This window comes from Canis lupus, chromosome 25 (assembly GCF_003254725.2).
Source record: "Canis lupus dingo isolate Sandy chromosome 25, ASM325472v2, whole genome shotgun sequence".
Taxonomy (NCBI): domain Eukaryota; kingdom Metazoa; phylum Chordata; class Mammalia; order Carnivora; family Canidae; genus Canis; species Canis lupus.
The window spans coordinates 43,362,283-43,379,026 of NC_064267.1; the positions used below are offsets into that span (position 1 = coordinate 43,362,283).

Below are 16,744 nucleotides of genomic sequence, written 5' to 3' on the forward strand. Positions count from 1 at the left end.
TGGCTGACAAGGTCCTTCTCAGTGGACCACCCCCCACCACCACCTCGAGTCTCGAAGCTCCCCTGGACACCCTGTTCCCTTCCCTTCCAGTCCACAATTTTTGTGACGCCTTAAATCTTTCTGTGATGCATGCAGCATAAGTTATACCTTTTTTTTCCCTTTTTGCCTCTCCATCTGCCTTGCTGTTACCTCTGTTGGAAAATTCTCCCTCTTTGGCCCAGGCAGGCCTAGTTCAGGGTTCAGGACTAGCCGGATGCCCCGCCCCCCCCCCCCCACACACACACAGCCTTCCCGGCCCTTCAGGCAGGCTCAGTGTCTGTCTTTGCCCCTGGGCCCGACCCTCAAGAACAGCCCCCGCGAGCGCCACATCCTCGCGTGGCGTGTCCCACCAAGCCCTTGCTGGGCAGGCGGCGGGTCTCCTTGGCGAAGGGAAGCAAGTGCTGTGTTGCTGGGCCGCCTGGAGACCCTTCCTCGGGGCCTGTCGTCCGGCCTGAACCGCCTCCATCCGGCCTCCTCCCGGTGCCTTGCTGCCCGGAGCCCCTGTGTCCGGCGCCTGCCCGGGCCTCTGACACCTTGGGGTGCCCAGTGCGAGTCTGCTGGGCCATTGGGGCCCACCAGCCCCTCCTCGGCCCGCACCTGCCCGGCTCTTGCCGCCGCCCTGATGGCACGACTCCATTCACCCCTTCGTTAATCTGCTTCACCCTCTGAGGGGAAGGCCAGGAGATGGGTCCCTTAAATTTAACGTTTGGATGAAATGTCATGCTTCCCTGTCCCCCAAGGCCCAGAAGACATCACCGTGTGTTAGAAGGCTGCGAAGCCATGTATCACTGTGAATCTGTAGCAGCTAACAGAGTACGTTCTAGTTTCTGCCAACACCCTTAAAAAGGTTTAATATCTGCAAATACCAGCTTAACAAAAGAATTTCAGGTACTTCCACTTCCCATATTTGTGATGCTACGTGGTAGTCAGCAAATACCTCCTGGCCATCTGCATTTATTGCTGTTTTGGGTTTTTTCCTCCAGCCTGGAAGACCACCCCATCTCTCCCCAGATGGCCCAACATGCCAGGAAGGGCAGCGTCCCGTCGCTGATGAGCACCCACCCTCCCGGGTACAAGGGCGGGGAGCCCAGCGCCTCAGAGCCTTGCGCCTCCTGTTCAGGTAAGAAGGCTGGCCGCAGGGGGCCGGAGGCCCTGGGGCTGGCGATGCCTAGAATCTAAGGAAGCCGCAGCATGAGAGCCCCAGAAAGGCCTCGGCCTCACCCCTGAGCCCCACCACGGCCCTGCGTCACGGAGGCGCACAGGCCTGCAGCCACAGGGCCGCACCTGAGCGCAGGCTTCTCCTCTAAGGCTCCTCCCGGAGCACCGCGTGCACCGCTCATGTCCACAAGCCAGTCAGGCAAGATTTCTGCTGGCAGAAATCTGCGTTTATTGGGCAATTTCAAAGTAGTCGTCTCAGAAGGATGTAGATTTATGACTAAGACTTTGGCGCCCCAGATCCTGGAGACCCGGGATCGAATCCCACATTGGGCTCCCGGTGCATGGAGCCTGCTTCTCCCTCTGCCTGTGTCTCTGCCTCTCTCTCTCTCTCTCTGTGACTATCATAAATAAATAAAAATTAAAAAAAAAAAAAAGAAAGACTTTGGCGCCCCAAACTCTGGTGCCGAGGCGGTCGACCACCTGTTCGAAGGCTGGTCTGAGCCAGAAATATGCCGATAGAAGCAGAAAGGGCCACCAGAGCCAAGGCATTCGGAAACATCTAGTCGGGTTCACCGGAGACGGACGGGGGAGAAAAGGATTTTTTAGATGCCAGAAAAAAAATATATATGCTTTGAATCAGAAATGTCCAAAGTTGTTTTCTTTTTTTTAATTTGCAAGAGGAAATTAAAAGGATATGAGCAAGCCAGATAAGACTGTAATATCCATTCAGAGAAGAAAAACAACAGAGGAGCAGGTCAGATTCCAGTATGAGAAACATCTGAGAACTTTTATAATCTGTTCACAATTGGATTCCAATGTTTCCAAGCCCTGGTTTCAAAGCAGTAGGCTGGTCACGGAGCCAGAGGAAAGCCAGGTTGTTTGAGAGTCTGGGGGAGGGTCTCCTGGTGATGCACAGCTTTAGGGGTCCTGCCAGCTGGGATCGTGTGTTATTTTACATGTGTTATTGGAGCTGTAAACATGAATATGCCTTCACTAAAAGGTGATTAGCTCCAGCATTTGTCCAGAGATTTTTGCTGCCAGGGTGGAGGTTGTAGGTGGTCTGACCAGTTTTGCCAATCTGACCTAATGCCATTGAGTTAAAAATTATTTCAAGCTCTAGAGACCTGGACTTCCAAAACGTGGCATTTAGGATAATTTATTTATCAGGAACAACCTTGCTTGGCCAAAGTGCCCACCAGGGTGGCCCTCTGTCTTGTGCTGGTTATCAGTACGGTCCTCCTCTAGTTTGGAAAGATTTAGCATGTGTCACCTCTAGGATGGAGGCATTTGAGGCTGCTGTTGATGGAGTAGCTGCGTGCAGCTGATATTCCTAGAGATGTTGATGTCCCTGTGATTTTTGAGAACAAAGTGAGGCCCTGGCAAATGCTGGCTCCTTGCATGACAACAGCGGGCAGCCACCAGGGGACCCAGGGTGGGTGAGCAGTAGGAGTCCCTAAATGCAGTCCCTGGAGCCAGGGCAGCTGCTTGGCCTGGGCCATACTGCCAGGTGTACCCCCTTAGCCCTCAACACTGAGACCATGTTCCACATGTCCCCTCCTCTGACCTATACCTCTCAGCTTAGGCCTGCCTGGACCCCCACCTGGCCCATCTGCCTCATTGGGCTCCAGAACTAACTGCTCTCCACAGGCCAGAAACCAGCCATAGGAACGACTCTCCCCTGCCTGGAGGCTCTCCAGGCCTGCCTGGAGCCCAGGACCCCCACCTGGGCCCCATCTGCCTCATTGGGCTCCAGAACTAACTGCTCTCACTCCACAGGCCAGAAACCAGCCATAGGAACGACTCTCCCCTGCCCTGCCCTGCCCAGCCTGCTCTCAGCCTCAGGGCAGCACTCCTACTTCTCCCTTAAAATCCTTGACTAAGGGCCTCCTATTGGAGAAGCCAGCCCTCTGGGTTAGTGGCTCCCCCTCTGTCACTCAGGGAGACTGTAGGGAACATTCCTGGTACAGATTCTTTTCTTCCTTCTACCCTCTTTTAGGCTTGCCCAGCTGCAGCCACCCCAGGACCCATGTCCCTGGACCAGTGTCAGCTCCCCCAGCTGGTCTCATCGCCGCCATCAATCCCTCTTCTGACCCAGCCTCTGCGTGAGGATGGATAGCAAGTAGGCTTGGGCTTATTATGTGCTCAGAATGCACATAACCAGTGTTGAGACTAGTTCTGAGGCTGCATCTGGGCTTGGCAGGTATAAGAGGGCCCGAGAGGAAGAGGACAATGGTGAGCCAGGTAGTCTGTCTCCTTGTCTTTTTTTTTTTTTTAAGATTTTATTTATTTACTTGACAGCGCACACAAGAAGGGGGGAGCAGCAGAGGAAGAGGGAGAAGCAAGCTCCCCGCTGAGCAGGGAGCCCAATGTGGGGCTCCTGGGATCCTGACCTGAGTCGAAGGCAGATACTTAACCAACTGAACCACCCAGGCACCTGGCCTCATGGTCTTCTGTGTTATTCCTTCCCTTCCAGAAGCCTGACCTGACTTCCTCTGGACCCCTCTGTCCGTACAGTCCTTCTGCAGCCCCCTCTCCTGCCTCTGTGCTCCCGCCCACCTGGCCCCCATCCCAGGCCGGCCTCACGAAGCTACTCCTCTGAGGCCCCTCATGTGTGATTTTCGGCTGAGTCTGGCCTCCTGGCCTCACTCATGCCGGGAACTCATGCCCACTACAGACCCAGTGAGAACCCACCACTGCAGCCCCAGCGTCTTTGCTTAGAAAGCTCTTCACACCTCCGCATTCGGTCAAGAGCAAAGGTGAAATCTGAGGAAGCTGGGATCCTCCAACTGCTTGATCAGTTGACCGCGGGCCCAGATGGTACATTCTTCTTAAGCAGAGGGCCTGGGCCCCACAGAGCCAAAAGGAAATAGTTCCCAAAGGAAAAAGCCAAGAATGTGCCTTAGAATTTTGTAAGACATGGGCCTAAGGAAAGATATTCCCATTCCCCCATCAAACCAGGGCTATCTCGGACATCAAAGTCATGTACTTTGTCAGTGGCCTGGAGCGCAAATGCCTGGTCCTGTCAGAAATGGATCACAGGGGCACCTGGGTGGCTCAGAGGTTAGGCGTCTGCTTTCGACTCAGATCATGACCCTGGGGTCCCGGGATCGAATCCCGCATCGGGCTCCCTGCATGGAGCCTGCTTCTCCCTCTGCCTGTGTCTCTGCCTCTCTCTCCGTGTCTCTCATGAGTAAATAAATAAAATCTTTTAAAAAAAAGAAATGGATCCACAAGCGAGGAAACAGTCCTTGGGCTCAGGGAGCACCTGGAGTGTGCACTGTTCTCAGCTTTCAGTGGGCCTGTCTTTCTGTGGTGGGAGCTCAGAAAACCTGCACTGTGACGTTCAGCGGAGGAAATGGGAAGGGGCATGGGGAGGGGGCTGCTACTTGGTGACAGGACCAGAAAGCCTCAGAGGGTCTCAGGAGAGCACAGCAGAGTTCCTCCCCTCCGGCCAGGGGGCTTTCCCACCACCCCCGACCTGTCCCTCCACCCCCCCCCCACCTCCCCACCCCTGAGGAAGCTCCTGATCTGGAAGGATTGCCTTCCCCTGGGCACCATTCACTGGAATGGGGCTTTCTCTGTGTGTAGCCCAGCACACAACTGTTATTTGTGTTATGCACCTACATTCTATCTCCTGGGCCTTACGAGAAGCCCGTTGAGCAGAGAGCACAGACAAGCAGGCCAGTCGTCCACCAGAGAACAGGTCAGAGGAGACTGAATTTCCAGGTCTAGTCCCAGCACCACATGGAGAGCATCTGGTGTGGACCATAAATAAAGGCGTCCGTTGGGTTCCATGCCAGAAACAGATTCCCTGTTTGGGTCAAAAGAAGTCAGAGGAAGTCAAAGCTGCAGCCCTCGCTGTGGGTTTGAAGACACGGGCAAAGAACGTTTATATTTAAGATAAAGCAGAGGGCACGTTGCAAAGGCACCAGGGAGGTTTTTAAAAGTTGCTGGAAGGAGGGGCGCCTGGGTGGCTGGGTGGTTGGGCATCTGCCTTTGGCCCAGGGTGTGATCCTGGGGTCCCGGGATCAAGTCCCACGTCAGGTTCCCTGCATGGAGCCTGCTTCTCCCTCTGCCTGTGTCTCTGCCTCTCTCTCTGTGTCTCTCAGGAATAAATAAATAAAATCTTAAAGAAAAAAAGAGCTGGAAGGAGCTTGGCTTAAGGCAGCAGCAGATCCTGACTCTATCACAGGATTGCTCTGACGGTGGCATGGACCTCTTGGCTGTAGAACAGGAAGAGAAGTGGGGTCAGAGAAGGAGGGGGTCATGTCATTTGAAGCACAGAATAGGCTGTCAGGAGAGCTCGCTGGCAATGTCATTGGGACTGTCACTTCTCTTTGAAGGTCCCCGGGATGATGCAGGTGTCCTGGGCCTTGACCATGATGTCAGCACGAGTACTGCTGGTTGGGAGCTGGGGCAGCACTACCCCCCTGGGTGGATTGACAGATTCAGGTCTGAAGGGTCTGGGGCAGCTCAGTGGGGAGAGAGCCCCACCTCTGGGGTTGCTGGATTTGACAAGTAAAAATACGGGACACTCAGGGGCACCTGGGTGGCTCAGTCGGTTAAGCATCCGACTCTTGATCTCAGCTCAGTCTTGATCTCAGGGTTGTGAGTTCGAGCCCCACGTTGGACATAGAAATGACTTAAATAAATAGAACTTTAAATTTTTTTTTCTTTAAATAATACAGGACACCCAGCTGAATTTGAATTTCAGATGAACAACTAGTAGTTTTTCAGTGTGCCTCGTGCTCCTGATCAGTGGTGCCAGGCAGTGGCCCAGAGAGACAATTCCACATTTGCTGGCTTTTCCTTGAGAGGCAGGGGGAGGCCAGAAGCAACAGGGCTGAAGGTCTGTGCTTCTCTGTGCTGTGTGTGTTCTGGCCAGAGTGCTCACGCTGCAGCCGCGGGTTCTAAGTACACCAAGCAGCCGCCTGGAACGTTCTCGGGCTGCTTACGTAAACAGGTCCTCATCCAAAGGCTCCAGGGGGCTGTTGGGGGTGACCCTGGGCTTGTGCTCTCCTTGGCTTTCTGGCCCAGCCCAGTAAGGAGCATCCTCAGAGAGGTTCCAGAGCCAGAGGTAACTGAAATGTCTCTCCTCCCCAGCCACCGCGGACATCAAGCCAGGAGAATGGTGGCCAGCAGGACATCAGGGAGAAGCTCGCCTGCCCTCCGCGGGGGTCCCCAGCCAGGCCCCAGGCAGTGGAGAGCCCAGCAGGTAGGAATGGGGAGGTGTCCTGGGAGGGCTCCTCTCGGTCCAGCCTCTGACTGTGATAGCAGAGGAGCGTGTCACCTGGGCCTGAAGCAGCCCACGAGATCCCCGGGGGAATGTGGCCATGGCACCTGTTAACCTCAGAGCCCAAGGGGAGGGACCTGCCACCTGGGAACCCTCGGTTGTCAGACCGGAAGGAGAAGAAACTTCTAAACGTACCCAGGGGACTCATTTCGAGAACTGTGAGTTGAGCACGTTTGTGAGCCGGGGTGGTTTGGAGTGACCTGTGAGCAGTCTTAGCTGCTCCTGTCTCCTGTCTTAGCTGTTTGCTTTTGGACAAGGTGGGATGGAGGGCAGAAGGATGGAGAACGAGATGAGTGGAACGGCTTGGCTCAGATGTCACCTTCCTGAAATAGAAACTGGATCCTGCACGGAAAGAAAGGTCCTTTCTCTTCCTCTGCACCAAATGCGTACAGACGGGCCTCCCATAGGTCACTCGGGGTCCTTTAGAGTCTAGAAAGTCTGGGTGTCTAGGCCCCTTCTTTCAGATCCGAGGAAGTCTGCTCCGGGAGAGGAGCCTAGCCCTGGTCTCAGCCCCGACCCGACGGCGGGGCACCCCGGCTGCCACCACCGCCGCTCCTCCTGGCCACGCAGGGCCCTGCAGCCTGAGTCACTTCAAGACGGAGAAGCCAGCCTCCTGGGCTCCCACACTGGCCTAGAGCCGTGTTTAACGTGACCACACCCTTGGAGTCCCTGAACTGGAGGGATTTTGCTATGGTGACTGCGCAGGCCCCCTGTGTCTCCACCTGTGTATAGAATTTTCTATAGACTTAGGAAGTATTGCCACCAACGTGTCTGCGGTGAGCAGGCCGGGACCCCAGCCGTGGGGATGGCTGACCTTGGCCCCCTCAGGAGCTCTTTGAGCAGCAGGGTCTTGCAGAGCTGGGGCGGGAGGGGGGCTACATTCAGACCCCTGAGACCTGAAGCCTCCGCCTCCCTACAGACGTTACCCCTCACGGTGCAGAGGGAGCAGAGGATCCAGCCCATGGCCCTCCCTCCCCTGGCTCAGGCCGGGCTGCCGTCCCACGGGTGGAAGCCACAGAAACGGGAGTTCCTGCTGAGCCCCACGGGCCGAAGGCCTAGCAGAGTCGGCTCCCATAGCGCGTGCAGCAAGGCTGAGAGGGTGCTGCAGCCCCCCACCCCCACTGGGCAGCACCCCGCCACCTTTCTCACCTGCGCCACTAGGCAGAGATTGTGGCGGGCACGGGGTAAAAAGACAGTTGGGGCTCCCAGGGGCAGCGGCACTGTGTGGGGTCGAGCCGAGGACTTGGGCCTGGACTGGGGTAGGGAGGCCAAGCTTCTGGTCTCCTCCGGCCCAGCCCCTGACCCGCTGGGGACCCAGGGGCCCACCTCCCCCTCCTGGCTGAAGATGTGGCCTGGGTCAGAAGTGCCCGAGGCCCACAGGCTGGTCCCGGGGCCAGGGGATCCCCCGCTCTCGGCACCCTCCTAAAGCGAGGATGCGACATGAAAGGGCTGGGCCCCGGGATCCGGGGGTGCTGCTCCCAGGGCCGGGCCCAGGCACAGTGCACGTCTCAGCCAGGCCACACCGGCCCTCCAGGGTTGGGACCGTTCCTTCTTCCTTCCCAGGAAGGCGGAATTCATTTCTGAGGCTTGCCAGCAGGAACAATTGTCTCTCGCCAGGATAAGTGTGTTCATAGTAGGCAGGGGACCCCACTGGCTCTCCTTAGGAACATCCCCCCGGTTACGCCAAGTGGGGTGAGCCAGGGATCCCCCCAAGCTCCTGTAGGGCACAAATGCCCTTTGGGGTTAATTAAGTTCAGGGGACTGTCGCCTTAATGTCAGTCATGTGCATTCATCTCTTAAGTCTGGGAGAAGTAGGGGCGAGGGCTGGGGGGGTTCTGTTTGAGGAAGAGGAGGAAGAAAAGAGGGAGAAGTAGACAGTTGGTCCCCCCCACCCCCGGCTCTTGGCTCCCCCACCGGCTGTGTGACAGCTGCCAGTGACACTGTCCCCCTGCCCCGGCCTGCTCTTCACGGCTGCCCCACGTCTCAGCCAAGCACCCCTTCCCCCGCCCCCGACCCCAAGGGCCCGTGGCACGGAGGCACAGAGCGCCGGGGTCCCTGGGCCTGGGCCTGGGCCCGGCTCCCACTGTCCTGAGGGACCAGGGCCGGCGGCTCGGCCGACGGTGTCCGTGTCCCTCCCTGGCCCCACGCAGGCTCTCAAAGTCGCTGGTGGATGAGCCGGGAGAAGGGGAGAGACAGCGGCTCCGCGATGACTCAGGCCTGGGGAACATTCGTCCCTCGGCTCGCCCCAGCTCCTCTCTCTCCCTCTCCCTCTGTCTCCGTCCCTAGAGGACAGCCCCCTGCCCCAGAAGACTGCCGGGCGGGCGCCGCCTGACTGCTGGCTTCCCATGGAAGGCTCTGGAGCGGCGGGTCTGGGGAAACGGTAGACCCAGCGATACTCTCATGGCTTGACCCCAGCTAGGAGGGGCCTCAAAGATAGCGAGGCCCCAGCGCGGCTGCACCCGCTTCCAGCCGCCGCCTGGCCGTGCAGCTGCCTCCCTGGAAGCCACGAGAAAAAGCTTCAGACCCCGAAGTCCCCCCCGCACCCCCAAGTGTTCCTGTTCTCTTTTCTCTCTGCTCCTTAGAGTCCTTGGCTTCGGGAGCGGGGGGGGGGGGGGGGGTGGCGGGGGGAGCACACAGTTAACCCGGCGCATCTGCTGGACGGTGCCCCCCAGGCCGAGGACCCCGGAGAGTGGGCTCCAGGCCAGATCAGATCGGAAGCAGTGTCGGGGCGCCCGTCCCGCCGCAGACAGGGTATGACTCTTTGGCAAGTCTCATGGCTTTTAGAAAGTGAAGAAGAGAGAGCGTTTACATCCGTCTCCACGGGCGCTTTATCCCCCTCACATCTGTCCCCAAGGGACACGCGGCAGCGCCTGATGACACATAGGTGCCTCCAGCTCAAAGTAACTAGACACTAAGAACAAGGACGTCAGGGGAATGAGGCCAGGAGCCCTGCGTGTCCCTGAGCACACGCACACACACACACACACTCGCGTGCACAGTTGACAGTCTGTGCATTTGCCTGCGTCCCGTGTGTGCTCTCCCCGGTCACCCCACGCCTCGCCCCCTCTGCGCTGTTAGGGCGCAGGTGCAACCTCCGTGGCGGTGCCCGAGAGCCCGTGGCGGGCCCTGAGGAGCGGAGACCGCTGAGGGGGATCGGACCTTCGTGCCCACAGCGACGCGGGGTCCTCCGGCCCCGGGAAGGCGCCGCTGTGAGATTATGACTCAGCAGCTTTCCAAACACGAGCAAAGATTAAATATCGCCGGGAGCCTTTGCTGGCTCTTCCCTCCCGCACAAAGCTCCCATTGACGAGCCCGGACACCTCCGTGGGCAGGCCCCGGGAATGGATAATTGTCCATCTCGCGGGCCACCCCCCACTCTCCACGTAGAGTGAAGTTTGCCCGGGGCTCGGCACCACGCTGCCCGTGGCGGTTTACGCTCCCGCAGTCACAGGTCGCTGCGTCCTGACTCTCCTGCCCACGCGCTTCTCCTGCCCTGCCCTAATCTGGCCTCATCATCATTTCTTGGCCCCGGGTCCCCGCTGCTCAGACTGCTGGGCTCCCCACTCGAGGGTCCTGGAGGCCGCACTGAGCCTCCACCTCTGCCTCCCACGGTGTCCCTCCCCCGCAGGGCCTTGAAGCCATCCCCCCCGCAGAGCTCAGTGACAGCGGCCAGCATCCTCAGTCAACACCACCACCTCCCGCAGCAGCGCCCAGTGTGGTTGGGGCCGGGCCAAGCCAAGCGATGGCTCTTTGGTGCCCTGCCAAGGGCGGCCTTCTCCAGTGCCGGAGGAGGGGCCGGAGGGGCCCCCTTGTCTGAGGATGCTCTTCTCACCAGCAACCACACTACTGTGGGCAAACAAGTGCCCTTTGCCCTCGTGCCCTGGGGCAAAGAGGAGGCTAGTGTAAGGCCTGTTAGGGTTCTCCAGAGAAAGAGAACCAACGGGGGAGGGGAGGTGGGGATGGGCAGGAGGGGTTATTTTAAGGATTTGGCTCACGTGATTGCAGAGGCTGGGCGAGGGTACCCCTACAGGGTAGCCCAGCAGGCCAGAGACCCAGGGGAGAGTTGCGGTTGGAGTCCAAAGGCCGTCTGCTGGCACAGTTCCTTCCTGCTCAGAGATCAGTCTTTGTCTGCTTGTGCCTTCAACTGACTGGACGAGGCCCACCCAGGCTATAGAGGGCAATCTACTTTGCTCAAAATCCACCTATTTAAGTGTTAATCTCATCCAAAAAAAACCACCACAGAAATATCCAGAATAATGTTTGACCAAATATTTAGGCATCCAGCAAAGTTGATACATAAAATGAACGCACACCTAAGAGTTTTCATACCCATTAACAAATTGCTTTCCCAAAGGACGGGGCCCTTTTCTGGTTGCACTGGGGTTGGGAGATTACAGATTCCTGGCCCTGGGACCCAGACCTTTTCTCCCTTCACTTCTCACCAACTCACCTCAGCGTCCCCCATCCCCGAAACCTCATCTTGCTGCCTTGGCTTTAAGGTCCCCTGCAGCAAAGCTGGCCTGCCATCCTGGCCTCCCTGTCCTGCGACCGCGTGATGGACATCCCCGGGTAACCCAGGAAGAGCTGCCAGTGTTCTCCGAGTAGTTTGCACTAGTTTCTCTTGGTTGTGCCTTCTTAAAATGTAGCAGGGCTACATTTTAAATGGTCGAGATGATAATTTTTTTTCTCTTAGAATTACTTTTTAAAATTTAAATTCAATTAATTAACATACAATGTATTATTAGTTTCAGAGGTAGAGGTCAGTGGTTCATCAGTCTTATATAACACCCAGTGCTCATGGCATCGTGTGCCCTCCTTTAAGTCCATCCCCCAGTAATCCCATCCCCCCACCCACTGGGTCCCCTCCAGTGACCCTCAGTTCATTTTCTATGGTTAAGAGTCTCTTGTGGTTTGTCCATCTCTGATTTTCTCTTGTTTTATTTCTCCCTCCCTTCCCCTAGGTTCCTCTGTTTTGTCTCATAAATTCCACATATGAGTGAGATCATATGATAATTGTCTTCCTCTAACTTATTTCACTTAGCATAATACCCTCTAGTTCCATCCACATCGTTGCAAATGGCAAGACTTCATTTTTTGATGCTAAGTGGTATTCCATTGTGTGTGTGTGTATATACATATATATATATATATATATATATGACCACAGATGGCCATTTTTATATCTATTTTACCACAATATAAAAATAATCAACGCTATAACAATAATCAATCAATCCATCAAAGATTTCTTGCCTAAAGTATGGGTAGTTTTTATGCCAGTCTTCTCCTAAATTTGAATTTGAAAATTTTTCCGGTGTTTTTTATTTTTCTAAAGATTAAAGTATTCTCACTGTAAAAAAGAAAGAAAAAGAAAGAGGGGCCTAAGGGAATATAGAAGTGAATCAAATAAATTCTAGTTTCCTCCCAAGTCCCACTCCCCAAAACCAGAACCCCCATTTATGGGGCCCACAGTTGGCCTCAGGGCACAGCCTCCCTTGCAGAATCATCACAGCTGTCCTGTAGATATTTTACAGGTGGGGAAACTGAGGTTCCTCCACTGTCAGCAAACTTGCTTATGTTCAGTCACCAGCTAGAGAGCAGCAGAGCAGGACGGAGGGCCTGGGCCTTTCCAGGAAGCATACCCCCCTGGCCTCCCCCACCCCTACCTGCCTATGCTCCCACCCCTGTGTGCACACGTACATGCACACTCTCCCCATTGGTTATCGAGAGGAGCCTCACTCTCCAGGCTCACACAGTGTTTGCTGTGCACCGACCATGTGAAGCCCACAGGCCAAGACACCCACTCAGGGAAGGGAAGACAGACCTGCCACGTACAGAGCATGTGCCAGGCTGGTAGCTGAGCTGATCTGTACGTTAGCTCATTCAGTGATGATGACAGCCTGGGACTCTGATCTTTAGAGTTATGGTCAGGAAAATGGGTACACAGGTAGCAAGGACCCCAGAAGTCAAGGTAGGAGCAAGGTGTGTACGTGTACACAGCTCTATGATAGCCAGACAGCAAATGGCTGGGTGGTTTACGGGGGGATCCCCAAACCCAGCAGGGTGGCTGGGAGGTCACAGAGCTAAGGGCCCCCTCCCAGGATTTTTTTTTTTTAAGAGTTTATTTATTTATTCATGAGAGACACTGAGAGAGAGGCAGAGTCATAGGCAGAGGGAGAAGCAGGCTGCCTGCGGGGAGCCCGATGCAGGACTCCATCCCAGGACCCCGGGATCACGCCCTGAGCAGAAGGCAGACACTCAACTGAGCCACTCAGGTGCCCCCCACTCCCAGGACATCTTGTCCAACAGCCCCGAGCTGAGGGTGCTGGCTCTGGGACTCCTCCACCACCTCTCTGTGAGGCTGCTCCCTGGGGCTGTGGTCCAGATGGCATCTGGAGGATGTCTGACTGTAAGATTCCCCTGGGCTCAAATCTTGGCCTCACAACCTGTTTGTCATGTGTGTGACCGTGGCAAAGTTCACAAACTTGGGGCCTCAGTTTCTACATCTGAGAAATGGGGTTGTGATGCCTGCAAGACTCTCTGGGCCTTCCCTGGCCACCGCACCTAAAACTAGTGTCCTCTCGCTGCTGCAACAGATTACCGCACATGGAGTGACCCGAACACCACAGATGTGTTAGAACCTTACAGTCCTGTAGGTTAGAAGTCCCACACAGCTCTCACCGGGCTGGAGTCCCAGGGTCCCGGGATCAATCCCCGCGTCGGGCTCCCTGCTCAGTGGAGAGCCTGCTTCTCCCTCTGCCCTCCACCTACTCATGCTCGCTCGCTCTATCTCTTGCTCACTCACTCTCTCTCAAATAAATAAAATCTTTTACAAAAATAAAAGGTGCCAGGGAGTAGGATGTGGACAGAATGGAGGACCATTCCTCTGCCAGCCACACCTCCCTGGGCCATCCTAACACTTCGATATCCCCCCAAGCTCCCTGTCTCCCTTCTCTTCAGCTCCTCCTTAGCATTTATTTCTTTTTTATTCTCTTCCTCCTCCCCTGGAGTGTGAGCTCCATGGGGGCAGGGATGCATGCCTCCAGGCACCCCGCTGTACCCCAGCCCCACCCGAGCCCAGGAAGGACAGTGCCTGCCAGGCACCTTTGCGCTCAGAGGGAAATTCTTTCCTTCCTCCTGCGACTCCTAACCATGCAGTAGCTGTGACCCTAGGTTGCACGTCTTGTTCCAGGGAATTTACATCGGCCTTCACCGGCAAGGCCCGGACCCCCAGCACCCCGGAGATCCTGGACCTGAACCTTCCCAAGGCCAGGGCATCAGCCCTGACCCCTCAGCTCTCTTCGTGCGGCCCCCAGCAGGCCAGCCGCCCCAGCTCCATGATGTCCTCCACGAGGGGCCCACAGAGTAAGTCAGCCCAGAGGGAAGAGCATCGTGCTCTCTGCGCCCAGCGGGCTGCAGGGAAATAGGGAAAAGGCCGCGTCCCCTCCCTGCAGGACCAGAGCCGCGGCCGGTGTCCCCTTCTGCCCTAGAGACCAGTTCTTCACTCATCTTTCTATCTGTGCAACTGCCATGGGCCTCGGGGGCTCAGGCACAACCTGGCAGACAGACCAGCCAGGCAGTGCTCAGAGTTAAGATCCCCCCACTTCTGTGGGACTTGTGTGGTGGGCCCTGAAACCTGGCCCTGGCTCCTGGTGGGAGGCAGCGACACAGGCAGCCTGGAAATCAAGCAGAAGCACGTGCCTTGGAGGGGGTGCCACTAGAGGGACCGAGGCTGGGGTGGGCCCAAGGTGCCCCCCTCCTGCCATTGTGGTCACTGTAAAGACCACTTCCTCCCTCTATCCCCTGCTAGGCTTGGCCAGTTGACCACGCCCCTCCCCTCCCCAGCTGAGCCTGGACCTTTCTAAGGCGGCTTAACTCAAACTAAGGGAGGGACACCTGGCTGGCAAAGTCAGCGGAGCCCGTGACTCTTGATCTCAAGGCTGTAGGTGGGAGCCCCATGTTGGGTGCAGAGATTGCTTAAAAAATAAGATCTTTAAAAATAAATAAATGAAAAATAAAGGGAAGCAGGACAAAAGAATGTCAAGCAACAGAAAACCCGTCCCCTACCAGGATGTACGCGTTTCTGCGACTCCTGCCCCCTCGCTTCCTGCCGGCCCTGGGCGCTCCGGTCAGCCAAGGCCCCGGGGCTGGCATGTGGTTAATGGGCCGAGGCTGGAAGGCGCGCTGGCCCGTCACCTCCAGGGCCCATCTGCCAGCCCCGTGTCCCCCCAGCAGCGCAGGTCTAGCAGCTTCCTCAGCCGGGCCCACAGGAAACCCCGGCTGACCCCGGGAAGGCCTGGCCGCGGAGAGGGGTGCAGCCCCGCGCCCCCCGCGCCCCCCGCGCCCGCGCGGAGAGAGCTCAGCCTGCAGCAGCCTCGTGTCCTGTGGCCTCGACAAACAAAGCTGTTGCCAGCAAAGCTCACGGAGGGCCCCAGGCCGAGCGGCCTGCTTCCTGTGAGGAAGGAGCATGGCCACGTGAGCCGTGCCCCGGCCCGGAGCAGGTGACCCGGGAGGGAAGGTCCTCTGTGTTCTGTTCGCACGGAGCCAATTGAAAGAAGGGCTTGTATGGGACAGAGGGGACTCTGTGCGGGCGCTGCCGCGGGGCTGGCAGCGCGCTCTGGCTTTTTCTTCTCCAGGCAGCCAGTCTCACAGAAAGTGAGGGTGGCTTCGTCGCCAGTGTCCCCATCCCGTTGCCGGAGGACCCGCCAGCTTCCCCGTCTCGGCCCGCCGGCGGCTGCAGGTGACAGATGTGGAGAGACGTGGTCTGCGAGCCGCCAAGTGGCTTCAGGGACCGAGGCGAGGCCCGGGAGCAGGCCCAGCGCGGCCCCCGCGACGCGGGCCCCTGTCCCCGCGCCTCCGTCCCTGCCCCTCGCACAGGGGACCGCAGCCGGGTGGACGGGGCGAGCCCAGGCAGCGGGGCCCTGTCTCGGGAGCCCGTGCGAAGGGGCGGGGACCCTGGCCTCGCTGGAAACCAGCGCTCGTCTCCGTCCAGCTAGGAGAAAACTGAAGGGATTTAGAATAAATAGCAAGGGAGACTCATTCTCCAGCCATATTCCCGAGCAACAAATTTGATATTTTTGTCCTTTTTTGAAATCTGGTAAGAATACGATATAGTCCCGTATGTAGCTTGGAACATAAAGCCGTTCCTAATCTTCTGCACACGTGTTTTCTTTAAAACCTCATAGCGTTAACCAGTGTGACACCCCCCCCCCCCCCCCCGCCTTTAGACTATACCCACAATGGTTCCCCTGGCAAAATGACTGGACCCTGCCCGGGAGGGGTGCTGGCCCCTTGCGGAGGGGTGACACCAGAGCTCATGTCTTAGGACAAAGGTGAGAACTTTGCCTGCAGAGCCAGCAAATGTCACCCAAGCTAGGAGCAAGATCTGACCTCTCCTAAAATATGACTGTTGAAATAAAAGTAATCAATTTTTTAAAAATTTTTATTTATTTATTTATTCATGAGAGACACAGAGAGAGAGAGAGGCAGAGACCCAGACAGAGAAGCAGGCTCCATGCAGGGAGTCTGACGTGGGACTCGATCCTGGGACTCCACGATCAGGCCCTGGACTGAAGGCAGCACTAAACCGCTGAGCGACTCGGGCTGCCCAAAGTAATCAATATAGATAGTACGGGGGGGGCGGGGGGGGATAAAATCACGCAGTATACCCCAGGCACTCCATCCGCCCTGACTATGCCCTTAGTGAAGACGTTTCTGGGGTCCAGCTGGACCTACACAGAGGATAAGCATCGGCCCCCTCACTCCTCAAGAGAGCGAGCAGAGGAGGCAAACAGAAGGTCAGAGCAGGCAAGTCCCAGGTTATCCCCGAGCTCCCCATAAACTCGTCACCGGCTGGGGTCCTGGCTTCATTTTGTGAGTTCTTGGCAGTGGCTCGAGACCGGGCACGTTAGAACTCGGCGATTGCGTGACTGGCCCAGAGGCCACATCCAGACTCGTGATGTGCGCCCTCGGCGCTGCTGGGGAGAAAGCTGTGGAGAGCAAGGCTCTACCCGCCTCTTGGGAATGTCCACCTCAGGGACCGTCCAGCTCCCCACGTGGAGGCATTAGGAGGAAACACCGCCGTTAATCACGAGTGCTGTAGGTAAGGACAGACACGAAAAGCAGAGCCTGCGTCCCTGAAACGGGATCACTGCGCGGTGAGACTTCGGAAAGTGGCTGCGGATGAACGGCAGGGCAGCGTAATGGAAAAATCTCTCCCGTTCTCCCCAGTAAATCCACTCCCCTTCAGATTCC

At 56.9% G+C, this 16,744-nt stretch overlaps 1 protein-coding gene across 8 annotated transcripts in view; it reads left to right on the forward strand.

Annotated features, from left to right (window-relative positions):
• ARMC9 (armadillo repeat containing 9) overlaps positions 1 to 15,645 on the forward strand; it is a 147,262-nt gene extending 131,617 nt beyond the window's left edge. For 7 of the 8 annotated variants that reach the window (XM_025463409.3, XM_025463411.3, XM_025463412.3 and 4 more), the window contains 4 exons: positions 1,023 to 1,159; positions 6,301 to 6,412; positions 13,683 to 13,855; positions 15,127 to 15,645. In XM_025463409.3, the coding sequence (XP_025319194.2) occupies positions 1,023 to 1,159; positions 6,301 to 6,412; positions 13,683 to 13,855; positions 15,127 to 15,149 (445 nt within the window). In that variant the 3' untranslated portion in view covers positions 15,150 to 15,645. Of the gene's footprint in view, positions 1 to 1,022; positions 1,160 to 3,193; positions 3,319 to 6,300; positions 6,413 to 13,682; positions 13,856 to 15,126 lie in introns of those variants that run through there. The other variant, XM_049101053.1, reaches the window with a different exon arrangement.
• The last annotated feature ends 1,099 nt before the right edge of the window (positions 15,646 to 16,744 follow it).